The sequence below is a fragment of the Pseudorasbora parva genome, chromosome 8, assembly GCF_024679245.1.
Source record: "Pseudorasbora parva isolate DD20220531a chromosome 8, ASM2467924v1, whole genome shotgun sequence".
Taxonomy (NCBI): Eukaryota; Metazoa; Chordata; class Actinopteri; order Cypriniformes; family Gobionidae; genus Pseudorasbora; species Pseudorasbora parva.
Genome location: NC_090179.1, coordinates 5,033,607 through 5,049,765, shown reverse-complemented (window position 1 = coordinate 5,049,765; position 16,159 = coordinate 5,033,607). Strand labels below are relative to the sequence as shown.

The 16,159-nt window shown below is 45.8% G+C and overlaps 1 protein-coding gene across 15 annotated transcripts in view; it reads right to left on the bottom strand.

Annotated features, from left to right (window-relative positions):
* elna (elastin a) overlaps nt 1–16,159 on the bottom strand; it is a 129,720-nt gene that overhangs the window by 41,499 nt on the left and 72,062 nt on the right. For 9 of the 15 annotated variants that reach the window (XM_067449956.1, XM_067449959.1, XM_067449962.1 and 6 more), the window contains 3 exons: nt 6,808–6,843; nt 1,674–1,739; nt 1,104–1,166 (listed from right to left, as the gene is read on the bottom strand). The exons of 1 other annotated variant lie outside the window; for it this stretch is intronic. In XM_067449956.1, the coding sequence (XP_067306057.1) occupies nt 1,104–1,166; nt 1,674–1,739; nt 6,808–6,843 (165 nt within the window). Of the gene's footprint in view, nt 1–1,103; nt 1,167–1,673; nt 1,740–6,659; nt 6,726–6,807; nt 6,844–16,159 lie in introns of all 15 variants that reach the window. 5 more of the 15 variants (XM_067449964.1, XM_067449968.1, XM_067449966.1 and 2 more) reach the window with 3 other exon arrangements.

Sequence of the window (16,159 nt, the reverse complement as noted above, 5' to 3'; positions counted from 1 at the left end):
ACTCACACACACACACACACACACAGGCTCTGTAATGCACTCTAGTGGTAAAAATGTGCTATTGCGTGATAAAAATGCTCACTGTGTCCACCAGATGGCACCAATCAAATAAAAAAAATGCTTTCATGAGGCCTAGGCTTGACTCTAAAATGAAATACAGCTTTAATAAAAAAAGGAAAAAATAAATAAAATAAAATTCTATTATATTCAATGGGACAAAATGGGTCATAATTATTGCATAAATATTATTTATAAATCATAAAATTATCTCAAAACACCAAAAAAGAAAAGAAAAAATATTATTGAACAAAAATATATTTCATTGATTTTACTCAATTTTTTTTTTTTTGATTCCAGACCTCCGGGTCCTTTTAGACCCGAAGGTCCTGAGTGTGACCCATAAATGAAGAACCCCAGAGGGTTAAAACACACATATATATTGGAGACGGAGTTCAGACTGGCGCTCAGGTTGTGTGTTTGCTCACGTGATAACGGTAACGTCATACGCACATGACGTCAAGGAGGTGCGTAAAGCGAGTTACTCCTCCCACTTCCGCTAGTTTTACGGAGATGTCTTATCCCGTGCGAATTGGCCATTAATATTACAGACGTCCTGAGGTAAAATGACTTTACCCCCATGTCCCCATGTTAATCTAATCCCGTCCGAATAGGGCTTTTGTAAGACACTGCTTGTAGAGAGAAGCAAACATGAAGTGCATGGCTCTGAAGCAAATAGCTAATATGTGTTCCAGTTTCCACTTGCTAGGCATCATATACCCGTGTTGCATAGGAGAGCAGCTGGTGCAATCATTAAATGCCAATTAGCATTGGCTCATTTCGTTACACTCAAAGTAGATTTGCCTCTCGAGCAAAATTCCTATTTGTAGAGAGTGACCGACTGAAGGGGAACTCACACCACACTTGACAGCGCACTACAATCACTGCTGAAGTTTAAGGTTCCTTATACTGTATGTGACTTTAGGGGGAAAAGTCTCTCTTCCCCTTTTTTTTTAAATTAACACTTCATTATTAGCAATATTTTGACCTCACAACATGAATTTTAGGTTTCATCAGATACAATATTAGCATGATGTTAAACTCACCTCCAGACCCTGGTGCTATTCCAGCTCCCCCCGCTACTCCACCAAGTGGTGCACCACCTGCACCTACGACAAAAGAAACAAGTAGTTTAAGTAGTAGTTTAAGTTAGTTAGTTTAAGTAGTTTAGATTTAAAAAAAATGTTTTAATGATTTTCTTATTTTTAAGAAAATGTTAACATTTTTTTTTATCTTATTTTAATAAAACAAGCCATGTGAACCATGGTAAAACATTTTCTCTACCACTTTAAAATGCCCCATGAGACCCTAAAATCCATTCAGTAACTTTTAAGTGGTAGTGAAAAGATGGTTCACCATGGTTCACATGGCTTAATTCAAAATCCAAGATAGTGGCCAAACTAACTTTGGTACAAATTTGAAAGGATCTGGTGAAAGGAGAAAACTTTGCAGCTAATTTTGGAGCCAATAACCACTATCAGGCCCGGTTCTATGGAGGGTGCTGTTCAACCTCAAACGCAAGCAAAAGCTCCCTCAATTGATACTGAAAGAATGTTGATGAAACAGATTTAGTTTGTTAGTTAGTTAGTTAGTTTTGATTGTTTGCTTTCACTCACCTCCTGCTCCAGGGTACAATCCTCCATAACCAGGCCCAGCACCAGCTCCACCTGCCCCACCCAAACCTAGGATATGGGAGAAGAACACATTATAAGACGCTTTGGATACCTGGTCTAAGACTGAACCATTTAAATATCTGTATGTTACCATATTTAGCTGCTTTGGCTTGAGCAGGTGTCAGACCTTGAAAAATAAAAAAATAAAAAATAAATGCAACTATGATCACTGTAATGTAATATATGTGAAAATGCAATAGATACAGACATCATGGACATAACGTGCCATGTGCCAAATGAAATGGACCCAAATGTAATCAGTAGAGTGAACCATTTGTTGTTTTGTCATTCAAAAGTAGGCTCAGCAGCTCTCTGCGTTGCATCTTTTAGCTGAATGTCTCGCTTTCATACATCGATGACCAATGAATAGGACTCTCGCTAGAAAGGCCAATCTACTTTGAGTATATCTAAATGAGAATATGAATAAAAAGAGTAAAAGGTGGAATGCATATTAGTTTTCGGCTGAGGAGTCGAGCCCGCGACCTAGCACCCCAGTGGGTCACAGCAGTTAGGGTGACGGGGCATGCCATCTCATTTCTCTCCTTTAGGAAACTTACATACAGACCCAATAATGTATAGCCTAATCAAATTCTGTTGCATCATTTTCCAGTTAACAGTGTGAAGCTGCTTTGAAAAAATCGGCATTGTAAAATGCATTATATAAATAAAGTTGGTTTGACCTGACAATGCAAGCAGCATAGACTTTGGGGGTGGAGGGAAACAGCCTTCACTCCAACCTTTGCTGAAGGAAGGAAAGCACGGCACTGATGGAACATCTTTAGGGGTCTTCTCAGCGAGAAGAACACCACTCAACGAGCAGGTTCCACTTCGAGCCATATATGTCTCATAGACGGTGCTCGTGCTGAAGTGAAAGTGTTAACTACTTCTTAAGATAAGTCACCTAGAACCTCTGTGTCCTTTTCAGGGACCACATATGGCGTTTACAGAGGTCTGAGAAAGTCTCTGAGAAAGATCATCCAACCTCAGAGAAATCTGCCAGGGAGGGGCTGGCGCGAGGAGAAACCATGGCACCAGGTCCTGTTGGGCCAGTAGGCCGCAACTAACAAGACTTGTTCCTCATCCTCCCTGACTTTGCACAGACTCTGTGCAAGTATGCTCACTGGGGGAAACATATTTGCGAAGGCTCAGAGGCCAGCTCTGTGCCAGTACGTCCGTGCCGAGTATACCCTCGGTCAGGGAATAAAACAACTGCCAGTGAGACATTTCTGGCAAGGCAAACAGGCTGACCTGAGCCAGGAGCTGAAATGTCTCCAGATCAACTGGACCAGCTCATGAGAGCTTGTCAGCCACACGGTTGAGCACACTGGGGACATGAATGGCCTGAAGCTACCTCAGATGCTTCTGACTGCAGAAGATGAGATGGCGGGCGAGTTGCAACATGCGACGGGAGTGTAGACCACTGTGGCAGAGCGGGCGTGGTTTAGCAAGGTCTGCATGAAGAGAGAGCGTCAGGAGAGTGACATGGGTAAGTAGGTCAAGTGCATGATGTTAAACACCTGTGTCTGATTGCAGTGATTGGAGTAGAGAGGCAGCATTTAAGCCAGAGGAGAACAGGCAACAGAGAGAGACTGGAGCACTCGTGGACTGGAGATGGATTGCAGAGAAAGATTGCTCTGTACAAGTTATATGGAACAGAGTTATTGAGAGCCCTGGGTGCGTGAGTTTATTTTGTGTGTAAAAGAGTATTTAAATAAAACCACGATTCCCAGTCACGCTGACCCTGCCTTTTTCCTCCTTATATATCTATGAAAGTTAATTACAACTTCCTTGTATGTTGATGTCCAGAATGGCCGCAGTGTTGTCCATACGGACCAATACATCTTTGCCCTGTAGTGGTTTCTTCAGGCGGCTCAGTGCAAGACATACTGCTAGCATTTCAAGACAGTTGATGTACCAATGCAGTTGAGGGCCCTTCCGAACCACTCATACTGCATGCCTATTGTGCTTGGCCCCTCAGCCCATCGGAGAGGCATCTGTGAACACAACAGCATGCCTGGACACCTGTTTTACATGCACTCCTGCCCGAAGAAACAAGGTGTCAGACCACAGGCTGAAGGTTTGGCGACAAGCCGGTGTGATACTCACACGCTGCCATGCCTATCTCGGGACTCGGCAGTGAAGCCAGTGCTAAAGTGGTCTCATATGAAACAAGCCGAGCGGTGATACTGCCAAAGCGACTGCCTGGGACTGTCATATGCCCCAGGAACCTCTGAAAAAGTTTCAATGGGATCACTGTCCTGCCTTTGAATGTATTCAAGCAATTCAGGGCCGACTGAGCATGTTCCTCTGTGAGGCTTGCTGTTTGTTTGACCGAATCCAACTCCATATAAGGAAAGAGATCCTCTGCACAGGAAGGAGTTTGCTCTTTTCCCAGTTGACCCAACTGGCTGAGGAGGCTGATCTCCAGGTCCCTGTGTTCTGGTCTGGCTCATCCTCTGATGCACCAATAGACATCTGGTTGTTGTGGGGAGCTCCGAAGGAAACAACTTGAATGGTCCAGCATGCTCCATCGGATGCTTTACTGGCTGCAGAGTGCGGGAGGAGTGAGGGTACCCCGAGGGAAATGCACTCAATATAATCCTCAGATCACCTGCACTACTGCCAGAAGTAACTCTCTGAGGAGGGTTATATCAAGGCAGAGGCACAGGTACTTCACTCCTTTTAAGGAACTGGAGTCTTGACCGCATCTCAAGATGGTCATCTTCCAGCAGTGGTTTCTTTACTCATCCACGACTGTAGCCTCAGCTTGCGTGACACCCAGACAAGTGAGATAGTGATCGTGGCCATCCCTCAGGGCAGGGTAAGTACCGCATCCAGAAACATACAGGTAGATTGTAATCTTTAAAAAGATGCAAGCTCTACCAACGTAAGCTCTTTTAGGGAAACTGCTCTCTTTGGAGCTGAAGCATGCAGGGGAAGGGACAGGGAAACAGACAGGGAAATAGGTCAGCCTATTGTGCTCTCTCTCTCTCTCTCTCTCTCTCCTTGAAGGCGCTCTCTTACCAGCCGTAAAAACGGATATTCAGCACTCTCACTAGCGCACATTTTAACTGTCGATGAGACAACTTTTTTTGCTCTTATAAAGGCAAAAAAAGAAGCAAAAAATCGACCCCACTGCTGTGCTGTGCCACCAATAACAATCGAGAGGTACCTAGAAGAGCTGACTCGTCTTTAGCCCTATTCGGACTGGATTAGTTTAACATGGGGACGTGGGGGTAAAGTAATTATTACCAGAGGTTCTCTGTGATTTTAGTCCCGTCCGAATGTGCCATCTTGGTAATTATTACGGACAATGTCAGTAAAGATTACAGAGACTTTTACCTTCTGTAAAAAGGTCCGGAAAAATGACCTTGGGTAATACTAATCCTGTTCCAATAGACCTGCTGTAAAAATGTATGGTAAAATTCTGTCATTTCCTGTTTAAAAGTAAAAAAAAAAACTTGGAGGCGCTTGAAGCATTCGGCTGCATTGTAGGTGGTGGGACAAATCTGTGGCAAACGTCCAGTATTTTCCGCATTTCATTTAAAGCAAAAAGAAGATCAAAAGCACTTATTAGAGGCACAACACTTATTTTAGCTCTAGGAAAGTGTCTATTACCAACACAATCCAATCAGAATCGTTAGACTGGACCTAACTGTTTATTAAAACACACATATATATTGGAGACGGAGTTCAGACTGGCGCTCAGTTTGTGTGTTTGCTCACGTGATAACGGTAACGTCATACGCACATGACGTCAAGGAGGTGCGTAAAGCGAGTTACTCCTCCCACTTCTGCTAGTTTTACTGAGATGTCTTATCCCGTGCGAATTGGCCATTAATATTACAGACATCCTGAGGTAAAATGACTTTACCCCCATGTCCCCATGTTAATCTAATCCCGTCCGAATAGGGCTTTTGTAAGACACTGCTTGTAGAGAGAAGCAAACATGAAGTGCATGGCTCTGAAGCAAATAGCTAATATGTGTTCCAGTTTCCACTTGCTAGGCATCATATACCCGTGTTGCATAGGAGAGCAGCTGGTGCAATCATTAAATGCCAATTAGCATTGGCTCATTTCGTTACACTCAAAGTAGATTTGCCTCTCGAGCAAAATTCCTATTTGTAGAGAGTGACCGACTGAATGGGAACTCACACCACACTTGACAGCGCACTACAACCACTGCTGAAGTTCATGGTTCCTTATACTGTATGTGACTTTAGGGGGAAAAGTCTCTCTTCCCCTTTTTTTTAAATTAACACTTCATTATTAGCAATATTTTGACCTCACAACATGAATTTTAGGTTTCATCAGATACAACATTAGCATGATGTAAAACTCACCTCCAGTCCCTGGTGCTATTCCAGCTCCCCCCGCTACTCCACCAAGTGGTGCACCACCTGCACCTACGACAAAAGAAACAAGTAGTTTAAGTAGTAGTTTAAGATAGTTTAAGTTTAAATTAGTAGTTTAGATATTTTTTTGTATCTTTTTAAAAAGACATATTTTTAAACAAAATAAGCAGTTTTTTCCCCATGAGACACAAAAATCCATTCAGTAAATATTCTGTGGCTTCTAGTCATTCTTGGTCATTTGCAGTTGTTATTATTATCATTAATATTATTATTTTAATCAAAATCCAAGATAGTGGCCAAACTAAATTTGGTACAGATTTGAAGGATCTGGTGAAAGGAGAAAAACTTTGCAGCTAATTTTGGAGCCAATAAACGACATCTTATACAGAAAGATATTGTGTGACCAAACTGCAAATCGACCATACTTAGCTTTTTTAATTTGATGTTTATGGACATGTACATGTGAAATCTGAAATATATGAGATTCAACGACAAAGCAGAATATACAGTACTCATGGAGATTTAGTTTACTTGCCTCAAAGCTAGTTAGTTTTGATTGTTCATTCCCACTCACCTCCTGCTCCAGGGTACAGTCCTCCATAACCAGGCCCAGCACCAGCTCCACCTGCTCCACCCAAACCTAGGAGATGGGAGAAGAACACATTATAAGACGCTTTGGATACTTGGTCTAAGACTGAACCATTTAAATATCTGTATGTTACCGTATTTAGCTGCTTTAGCTTGAGCTGGTGTCAGACCTTGGAAAGAAAAACAGAAAAAAATATAATAAAAAAGATAATTGTAATGTAAAATATGTGAAAATGTTATAGATACAGATATTATGGACATAACTTGCCATGTGTTATAACATCATTTAACAGATTTCTTGATGTGCAAAAGACATGAACATGAGCAAGAATATCACACTGCACACACATCCCATGTCTACCCTCCAAACCTGTATGAGTGTCTTTCTTCTGCTGAACATAAAATAAGTTAATGGCAGCTATTGACTTCCATAGTATTTTTCCTGCTATAGAAATCAATGGCTACCATAACCTGTCTGGTTACCAACATTCATTAAAATGTATTATTTTGTGTTGAGCAACTTTTTAGAGTGAATCATATTATGATTAGTATATTAATATTCTTGAATGTTACTGAATGTAGGAAAAGAGGAAACGAGGCAGTCATTTGGTGTAAGAGATTTTTTTAAACCTGAACCGTTGGACCCCCTCCCACATAGCAACATTGTGTCGGCCCAGATCTGGCCCACATCTGGCATATGTAGAATACGGATCTGGCCCACATGTTGCGATGAATTACGTCCCTAGAGTCCATTAGTTGGGCTCTTTACTCTTATTACACATTTGTCTGTTTCTGGCTGCTGTGAAAGTGTGTTTGTAAAACACATCTGCAGTAGCAAAAGAACCTTAAACAAACTGACATCAGATGATGATGGTTACCTGTTGATGACAGGGTTATAATCATCTTAAAATGTACTAATGTCATTTGATTCTAACAATTGTGTTATTAATGCATTTTCATTATAATTCCTGAGTTACTGCAATATCAGATCCTGCAGTATTATAACCATCATTTAGAAGATTTTAACGAAAAGGCTAATCTACAATGACACACACAGACATCAACAATCAGTGTATGAATCTCATCAACGGTGGCAGTCAACAAAATATTCTAAATAATCAGATCAACAAAAAGCTACTAAATGTCACAACAACAAAAAAGAAACAAATAAGAGCAAATATTTTGATTTAAAACAGGACAATTTAGCTGCATTTTTTATTCATGCTGCAATGCATGCTGGGAGTTTTGTACTATGCTGGTACCCAGCATGCACTGCAGCATGAATAAATAATGCAGCTGAATTGGATTATTCCGCATTTTTGATTGTCACCATTGTTGAGATTCATACGCTAATTCTTGATGTGTGTGTGTCATTGTAGATTACCCTCTTGTTTGTTAAAATATTCTGATTGTTATTGACTAATACTGCAGGATCTGATGCTGCAGTAACTCAGGGGTTGTAATGGAAATCCATTAATAACACAATTGTTAGAACCAAAGGACATCAGTCATTTTTAAGATGATTATAAAACTGTTAACAGGTAACCATCCTCATCTGATGTCAGTTTGTTTAGGGTTCTTTTGCTGCCGCAGATGTGTTTTACAAACACACTTTCATGGCAGCCAAAAACAGACAAATGTATAATAAGAGTAAAGAGCCCAACTAATGGAAACACTGATCACCGTTATGGTGTCTTCAAATGAAACACATTAGAGTTAAACCTCTGTTAATTCTCAATAAGAGCTTCTGTAGTCGTCTGACAGAAATAAAGTCAGTCTGGTTAGTAATGTGTGAAGCTGGTAATGCTGTTTGTGGAGTTGTTTAATCCTCTGATGAGATCTTCAGAGATTTAATGTCTTCTTTTATCTTCAGTTGATTTCATCTAAAGCTGTGGCTGAAGTCAGTTGTAGTTCTTGTGTTCCTGCTCGTCTCTTTTTCTGTTCTCATCTTTCCTTCAGTTATTCTGCTTGTTAACAGGCTTATTAAGTCTGCAATGACTCCATATTTATTATACACAGATTTTGTGACTCAGATAAGGTCCAGTTCTGGTTTATTTCTTTGCTCTTGGCTGACATGTGGCATTGCTATGGCCTGCTTGTGGCTCAGATCTGGCAAACAGGAGTGGGCAACTCAAGGGCCGTCATTCATCGCAGCATGTGGGCCAGATCCATATTCCACATGTGCCAGATGAGGGCCAGATCTGGGCCAGATCTGGGCCGACACAATGTTGCTTTGTGGTCTGTAGTTATAATGACATCAGACTTCTGAAACAAATTTTATTTTTAAAAGTCGTAATGTTTTTGCAGGTCGTAAAATTTGTCCTATTTTTCCCATTTTCTTTTTAAAAGAAAGGATCTTTTATATCTTTTTTGTCATTGATTGTGCTAAAATGTTTAATAAAATAAATTGACTCAATTTATTAGAAAGTGTCATTTATATTTTAAAAGGTTTTCTCCAAATTTGTCAACTGAAGTGTAGTTGAAATATTAATGCTATTCAGAGCCGGCCCGCCTGCCCCTCGTGTCAAATTACTCAAGGCCCCGCCTCCCCCTCGTATCAAAGCGCGTCAATCAATGTTGTAAACACTAATGGTAAAATTAGGCGAAATTATCATTCTGGCCATGAAAACAGGGGAAAAAACACCATGAGAGTGAATGGCTGGAACAGCAATCAAGTAAACTCGTGTTCTCTCCTCTCCAAGGTTGATGTCAGCAACAGTAACCTAAAGTTAAGTTGATGTGCGTCTCTCTTCTCTTGTCTTGCTAAGCTGGACAGACAGGCTATGCACTTCTTGGTCTGTCTAACTGGCTAATGCCAGCCGCTTTCAGGGCTGTGTTCTGTGTCTTTGTACCTCAGAAATACAATTTATTTATTTTCGATAAACGACAAAGGGCAACGTTGTTTGTTTACTGCAGCTCAGAAAAGATCCGCGTCACGCATGAACATGTGGTCATATGCGCGTGCACGAAATGAAACGTGCATTTTCCAGCAGAAATATCTGTGTGGATACCAGACCGACAGAACAATATATGGGCATGGTGGTCCTCCTCCTCATCATAAGTGCACATAGGCTACATACTTTTAAAACAAGACAACGATTATCTATTATCTATTAGATTATCGATTAGGCTATATTGCATTTAAAATGTTGATATTAATTAGCTGGACATACTGGTCAATATGGATGCACATCCCTCAGTAAACAATAACCATAAATCAAATATTGCTTTAAAGGTGCACTATGCAACTTTCCGTCCACTGGAGGGCGCCTATTCAAAACAAATCGTAGTTTGATGACGCAAAGTGTGAGCGCAGCATCTTGGGACATGTGGTCTTCTCATCACAGCCGGTGGAAAATAGGACTCGGGCAGAAATCACGTTCATGCATGCGGTTATTAACGTTACTGTAGTGTAAAGCAGAGCAGGAGCGAGTGTTGTGGAGCTGAGCACAGCTGCTGGAGCGATTGTTAAACAAATACCCGCCTCGCGAATACCAGGACTTTTATTATGACGGGACGGGACACATTCGCCGGGCGCCTGCACTGATCCGCTCTTCCGGTTATGATTTTGAGGTAATGTAGCTCTGTTTATCATATTAGATACATTTAAGTGTGTTCAAAATGATGTTATGACTTTACTCCGTGCGTTCACTTGTTCACACTGCTAAGAGTAAAGCGCTCCTGCCAAATAAAAGCCGAAACCGAGGGTAACGCAGATATGACGCGATTGACAGGCGACTCCCTCAAATGCAATTCTGAAACGTCCCTGTCATTAGTTAAAATAGCAATTTTCTCACAATTTACAAATAGTTGGAAACTTCTGGGATATTGTAGGTACTCAACTGAACAAAATATATAACACCGGCCTAGTGATTTTTGGATATTTTACTGCAAAAATACTACATAGTGCACCTTTAACATGCATAATATAAAACGTCTCAGGTTACGTATGTAACCCTAGTTCCCTGAGGGAACGAGACGCTGCGTCGAAACGCTGTGAGAACGCCTCTGCGTTAATGCGTCGTGAAGCGCCTGTAGAACCATTCCATCGGAAAAAAGATCGATCGTCGGCGTGATGACGTCATCGACCGGAAGCTATAAAACGTCCGTGAAAACAAACAGGAACTAACTTCTGATAAAGCCTGAAGTAAGTGATCACGGACACGCCGGGAGTATGGCAGAGCGACGCAGCGTCTCGTTCCCTCAGGGAACTAGGGTTACATACGTAACCTGAGACGTTCCCTTTCGGGGAACTCGAGCTGCGTCGAAACGCTGTGAGAACGCTTATACCCACATCGCCATAGGACCAAGTGTCTCGTATGTGTGAAGCCGAAGCGCACACGGTTACGAGAGAACCTGTGCCCCTACTGTAGATGCCAGGTCTAGTTCGTAGAACCTGACGAAGGTAGACGGAGACGACCATCCGGCCGCGTTGCAGATATTGTGGAGGGAAGACCCCGACAAGAGTGCTTTAGAAGCAGCCATACCCCTGGTAGAGTGCGCCCGGACAGCCAGTGGAGATGGCTGCCCGGTAGCTTCATAAGCAAGTGAGATGGCCTCGGCCACCCACTTGCTCATCCTCTGCTTGGATACTGGAGCCCCCTTCTTAGGGGGTCCAAAACAGACAAATAATTGTTCAGATTTCCTCCACAGGGCAGCTCTGTGGACATAAGTATCCAGTGCCCTCACAGGACACAGCAGATTTAACCTTTCCTGGTCTGACGTCATAAACGGAGGAGGACAGAAGGCTTGTAGAGTGATGGGGCCCCGTGGGCTCGTAGGAACCTTGGGGACATAACCCGGCCTGGGATGCAGAAATGCTTTCACCATCCCTGGCGCAAACTCTAAACATGAGGGCCCTACTGACAGGGACTGAATATCTCCTATTCTTTTAAGAGACGAAATGGCCAAAAGGAAGATAGTTTTTAAGGTGAGGAACTTATCCGAAACCTCCTCCAGAGGTTTGAACGGTGGTCCGGACAAGCCCCTCAAAACAATGGCCAAGTCCCATGCTGGGACCCTCGAGTGCATAACTGGCCTCAACCTTAAAGTGCCACGAAGGAAGCGTGTAATTAGAGGGTGTCTTCCCAAAGACACTCCACTGAAAGGGACGTGGAAGGCACCCAAGGCCGCCACGTACACCTTTAGTGTGGAGGGGGTCAACCCTGCCGAGAACCTTGCCTGCAGGAACTCCAGCACTGTACCAACCGGGCAGTTAACTGGGTCCCACTGGCGTTCTCTGCACCATGCTGAGAAAAGTCTCCATTTCAAAGCGTACAGCTTCCTTGTGGACGGAGCTCTGGAGTGTAGGATGGTCTCTACGACCTCGGCCGAGAGACCTTCCTCTATGAGCCTAGCCCCCTCAGAGGCCAGGCCCACAGTTTCCACATCTCCGGGCGTGGGTGCAGGAATCTCCCGCCCGCCTGAGAGAGTAGATCCCTCCTGGTCGGAATCTCCATCGGAGAGCCTTCCAGGAGAGATATCAGGTCCGAAAACCATACTCGGGTCGGCCAGTTCGGAGCCACTAGAAGTACCTGGGCCCCGTCCCGGCGTACCCTCTCCAGAACTCCTGGAAGCAAGACAATCGGGGGGAAGGCGTACAGAGGCAGCCTCGGCCACTCCTGTACCATGGCATCCAGCCCCAGCGGGGCCGGATGGGTCAGAGAAAACCACTGCGGGCAGTGAGAATTCTCCGCCGAAGCAAACAGGTCTATCTCTGCTTTCCCATAAACCTTCCAAAGGAGCTCCACCACCTCTGGGTGGAGTCTCCATTCCCCGGGCCTCGGCCCCTGTCTCGACAGGCTGTCTGCTTCCTGATTCAGGGCCCCCGGGATATATACTGCCCTGATTGACAGCAATTTCCCTTGGGCCCACACGAGGATCCGATGTGCCAATTTGTCCAACGGACGAGACCTCAGACCCCCCTGGTGATTTATATAGGCGACCACGGACGTGTTGTCTGTCCTGACTAGTACGTGGTGGCCCCTGAGGTCGGGCAGGAACTGTTTCAATGCAAGAAACACTGCGAGCATCTCTAGCCGATTTATGTGCCAGTGCCGCTGATGTTCCTGCCATAGACCCTGGGACGAGCGACCACTCATGGTCGCCCCCCAGCCCGTGAGAGAGGCATCTGTCGTTAGCGTTACGCGACGAACATGAGCCCCCAACACGGGACCCTGAGATAAAAACCCCGGGTTTTTCCACATGACCAGAGCACGTAGGCATCGCCGCGTGACTTTGATCATGCGGAGCGGATTTCCCCTCGGGGAGAACCCTTTTGTTTTGAGCCACCACTGCAGTGGCCTCATTTACAGTAGGCAAAAAGGTATCACGTTGGACGCTGCTGCCATGAGACCTAACAGTTTCTGGAACTGTTTCACAGTGACGGCTCGGCCTAGCTTCTGTTCTTTGGCGGCTGCCAGGATCGATGCTATGCGTGTTGGCGATAATTGCGCCCGCATAATTACCGAGTCCCAGTTCACACCCAGAAAAGTGGTTCTCTGAGCCGGAGAAAGCACACTCTTCTTGGCGTTCAGCCTCAACCCCAGCTTCGACATATGGGCGAGAACAGCATCTCGATGCTGAACCGCCATCTGCTCTGTATTCGCTAGAATCAGCCAGTCGTCGATATAGTTCAGTATGCGGATGCCCTGCAGACGCAGCGGCGCCAGAGCTGCATCCACACACTTGGTGAACGTGCGGGGTGACAGTGCTAGACTGAAGGGAAGTACACGATATTGGTATGCCTCTCCCCCGAAGGCAAACCTCAGGAACTTCCTGTGATGTGGAAGGATGGAGACATGAAAATACGCATCTTTGAGGTCTATGGTGACAAACCAATCCTCCGATTTGACCTGCGCTACAATCTGTCTGAGTGTAAGCATCTTGAATTTGAGCTTGGCCACCGAGCGATTCAATAGCCGCAGATCTAATATCGGGCGTAAGCCCCCATCCTTCTTCGGCACGATGAAGTAACGGCTGTAAAAGCCTGACTCCCTGCTGGGAGGGGGAACCCTCTCTATAGCCCCTTTTTGCAGGAGTGTCTCTACTTCCTGTGCCATTACCAGAGCCTGCTCCGGGCCCACCTCTGTAGGTAGGACACCGCAGAAAGGAGGTGGCCGACTTCTGAATTGAATGGCGTACCCCCTTTCTACTATCTGCAGGACCCAAAGAGATATATTTGATAGACGTTTCCACTCGTCTAGAAAATCTACTAAGGGAACCAGCCTCTCGAGGCTGGCCTCTGGTGTATTTTGAGCAACAAGCGCAGTGCCCTGAAGCGGCGGACCGGCAGGGAACAACTGACTTGACTGCTCGGGGACCCCCCGAAGGGGGTGCGGACCACCCTCGGGTGGCCCGCGGAGACCGACTGCGCCCCGGCATTGCGGCGGGGTTGGCAGCGCGGCCCCCCGAGGGTGCCGTAGGGAAACGGGTACCGTTAGCAGGGGTAAACACCGTTTCCCTACGGGGGGAACCACCCTCAGCGTCCTGACGCTTCTGGCGTCAGGAACGCTTCGACGAGGCCTTCTTGGCGATCAGGACTGTCCGCAGATCAGCCCTGCCCCTCGAAGGCCTCGTCTGAGAGCGCCGCCCCTCGTCCCCACGCTGAGGGGGAGCTCGGGGAGCGACGCTCTGCTTTTGTTGAGCCCTGTGTGAGGAGCTCGTACTCGGTCTGGGCTGCTTGGTGGTATCAGCAGCAGCCCCAGGGACCTGGACCCGGAGAGGGAGGAACTGCTTGAGCGCCGCAGCTTGCTTTTTCGACTCCTGGAACCTCTCGGTGACAGTGTGGACTGCGTCACCGAAGAGGCCTCCAGGAGAAAGCGGTGCATCAAGCAGAAAGGCTTTCTCCCTCTCCTTGATGTCTGTGGGGTTCAACCATAGATGCCTCTCCGTAGCCACCAATGCTGCCATGGAGCGGCCAACACATCTGGCCGTCTCCTTGGTGGCCCGGAGAGCTAAATCAGCTGATGATCTTAATTCAGCGACAATATCTCCCCCCACAGCATCACTACTGTCCAGATCCCTCAGCAGGTCAGCCTGGTATGCCTGCACGATAGCCATCGTGTGCAGGCATGCAGCCGCTTGACCCGCTGCCGAGTACGCTTTACCCACCAACGCCGACGTTGTTTTTAATGGTCTGGTGGGTAAAGTCGGGGCCTTAAGGGACGATGCCGAAGAAGGTGAGAGATGGCTCGCGAGCGTCTCTTCGACCTTTGGCATCGCCCCATAACCATACTGTCTCAGCCCGCTGATGTTGCTGTAGACCGAAGTCTGCGGGCTGAAGACACGATATGATGCCGGTCTCTTCCACGATCTTGCCACCTCGGTGTGCAAGTCGTGGAAGAACGGCAGGCCCCGCCGCTGAGGTTCTGAAGCGCGAGATGGCAGGAAGCGTTCGTCTAGCTTGCTATGACGTTTTCTCCCTGCCTCAGATCTTTCAGTGGGCCAGTCGATGTTTAATCTGGCCACTGCTCGCGTCAAAACCTCAACTAGCTCCTCACTAGCAGGGGACTGAAGTGGCGAGTCTTCAGTATCGATTCTTTCAACGTCCACCTCCTCAGAGCTGGACAGAAGAAGTACCGGCGACTCTCTCGGGGGGGAAGAAACCGCCATGCGTGCTTCCATGCCCCGAGAAGAGCCGCTGGATGGAGCAGGTGAGGGCAGAGATAAGGCAGCGCCTGTCTCTAACCCCTCTGCAACATCCAATTGTGAACCCCACGACTGCAGCCTTCGCTCCGCCTCGGCGGAAGCGGGACCAGAGCCGCGGGGAACACGAGCCGAGGCACCCTCCTCGAAGAGTGCCCGGCGGGAGCGCAGCGTTCTCAATGGCAATCGCTCACAGTGCTCGCAAGCAGCCCCCTCGAGGGCTGCCTGGGCATGCTGCGCTCCCAAGCAGGCTACACAAAGAGAGTGTGTATCCCCGCTCGTGATGTAGCGTGGGCAGGGATGAACACACCTCTTAAAGTTACTGCTTTCACTCGCCATAATCTATCTATTTATTTTCTCTTCTTTTGTAAATATGTGGAATATTTAACAAAAAGGTGGAAAAACTCTTGCAATAGACAGACAAAAACACCAAATAGACAGACAGGTTCACACAGATCGCTTGCTGAAGGCTCAGAAGCTAGTTCCTGTTTGTTTTCACGGACGTTTTATAGCTTCCGGTCGATGACGTCATCACGCCGACGATCGATCTTTTTTCCGATGGAATGGTTCTACAGGCGCTTCACGACGCATTAACGCAGAGGCGTTCTCACAGCGTTTCGACGCAGCTCGAGTTCCCCGAAAGGGAACACAGTAGCATGCTATGGCAAGCCATATTAGCTTTTATTCATTCACAGTTTGTGCATTTTTAATATCAATAATTAAATGTTCACTATTTACAATGTGCATTCTTGATATTGGGTTTAGAATTTTTACTCGTAACATCTTGATATTAGGGATTACATGTTCAATTAAGTGGTGTTTACACTACATTCCCAACTT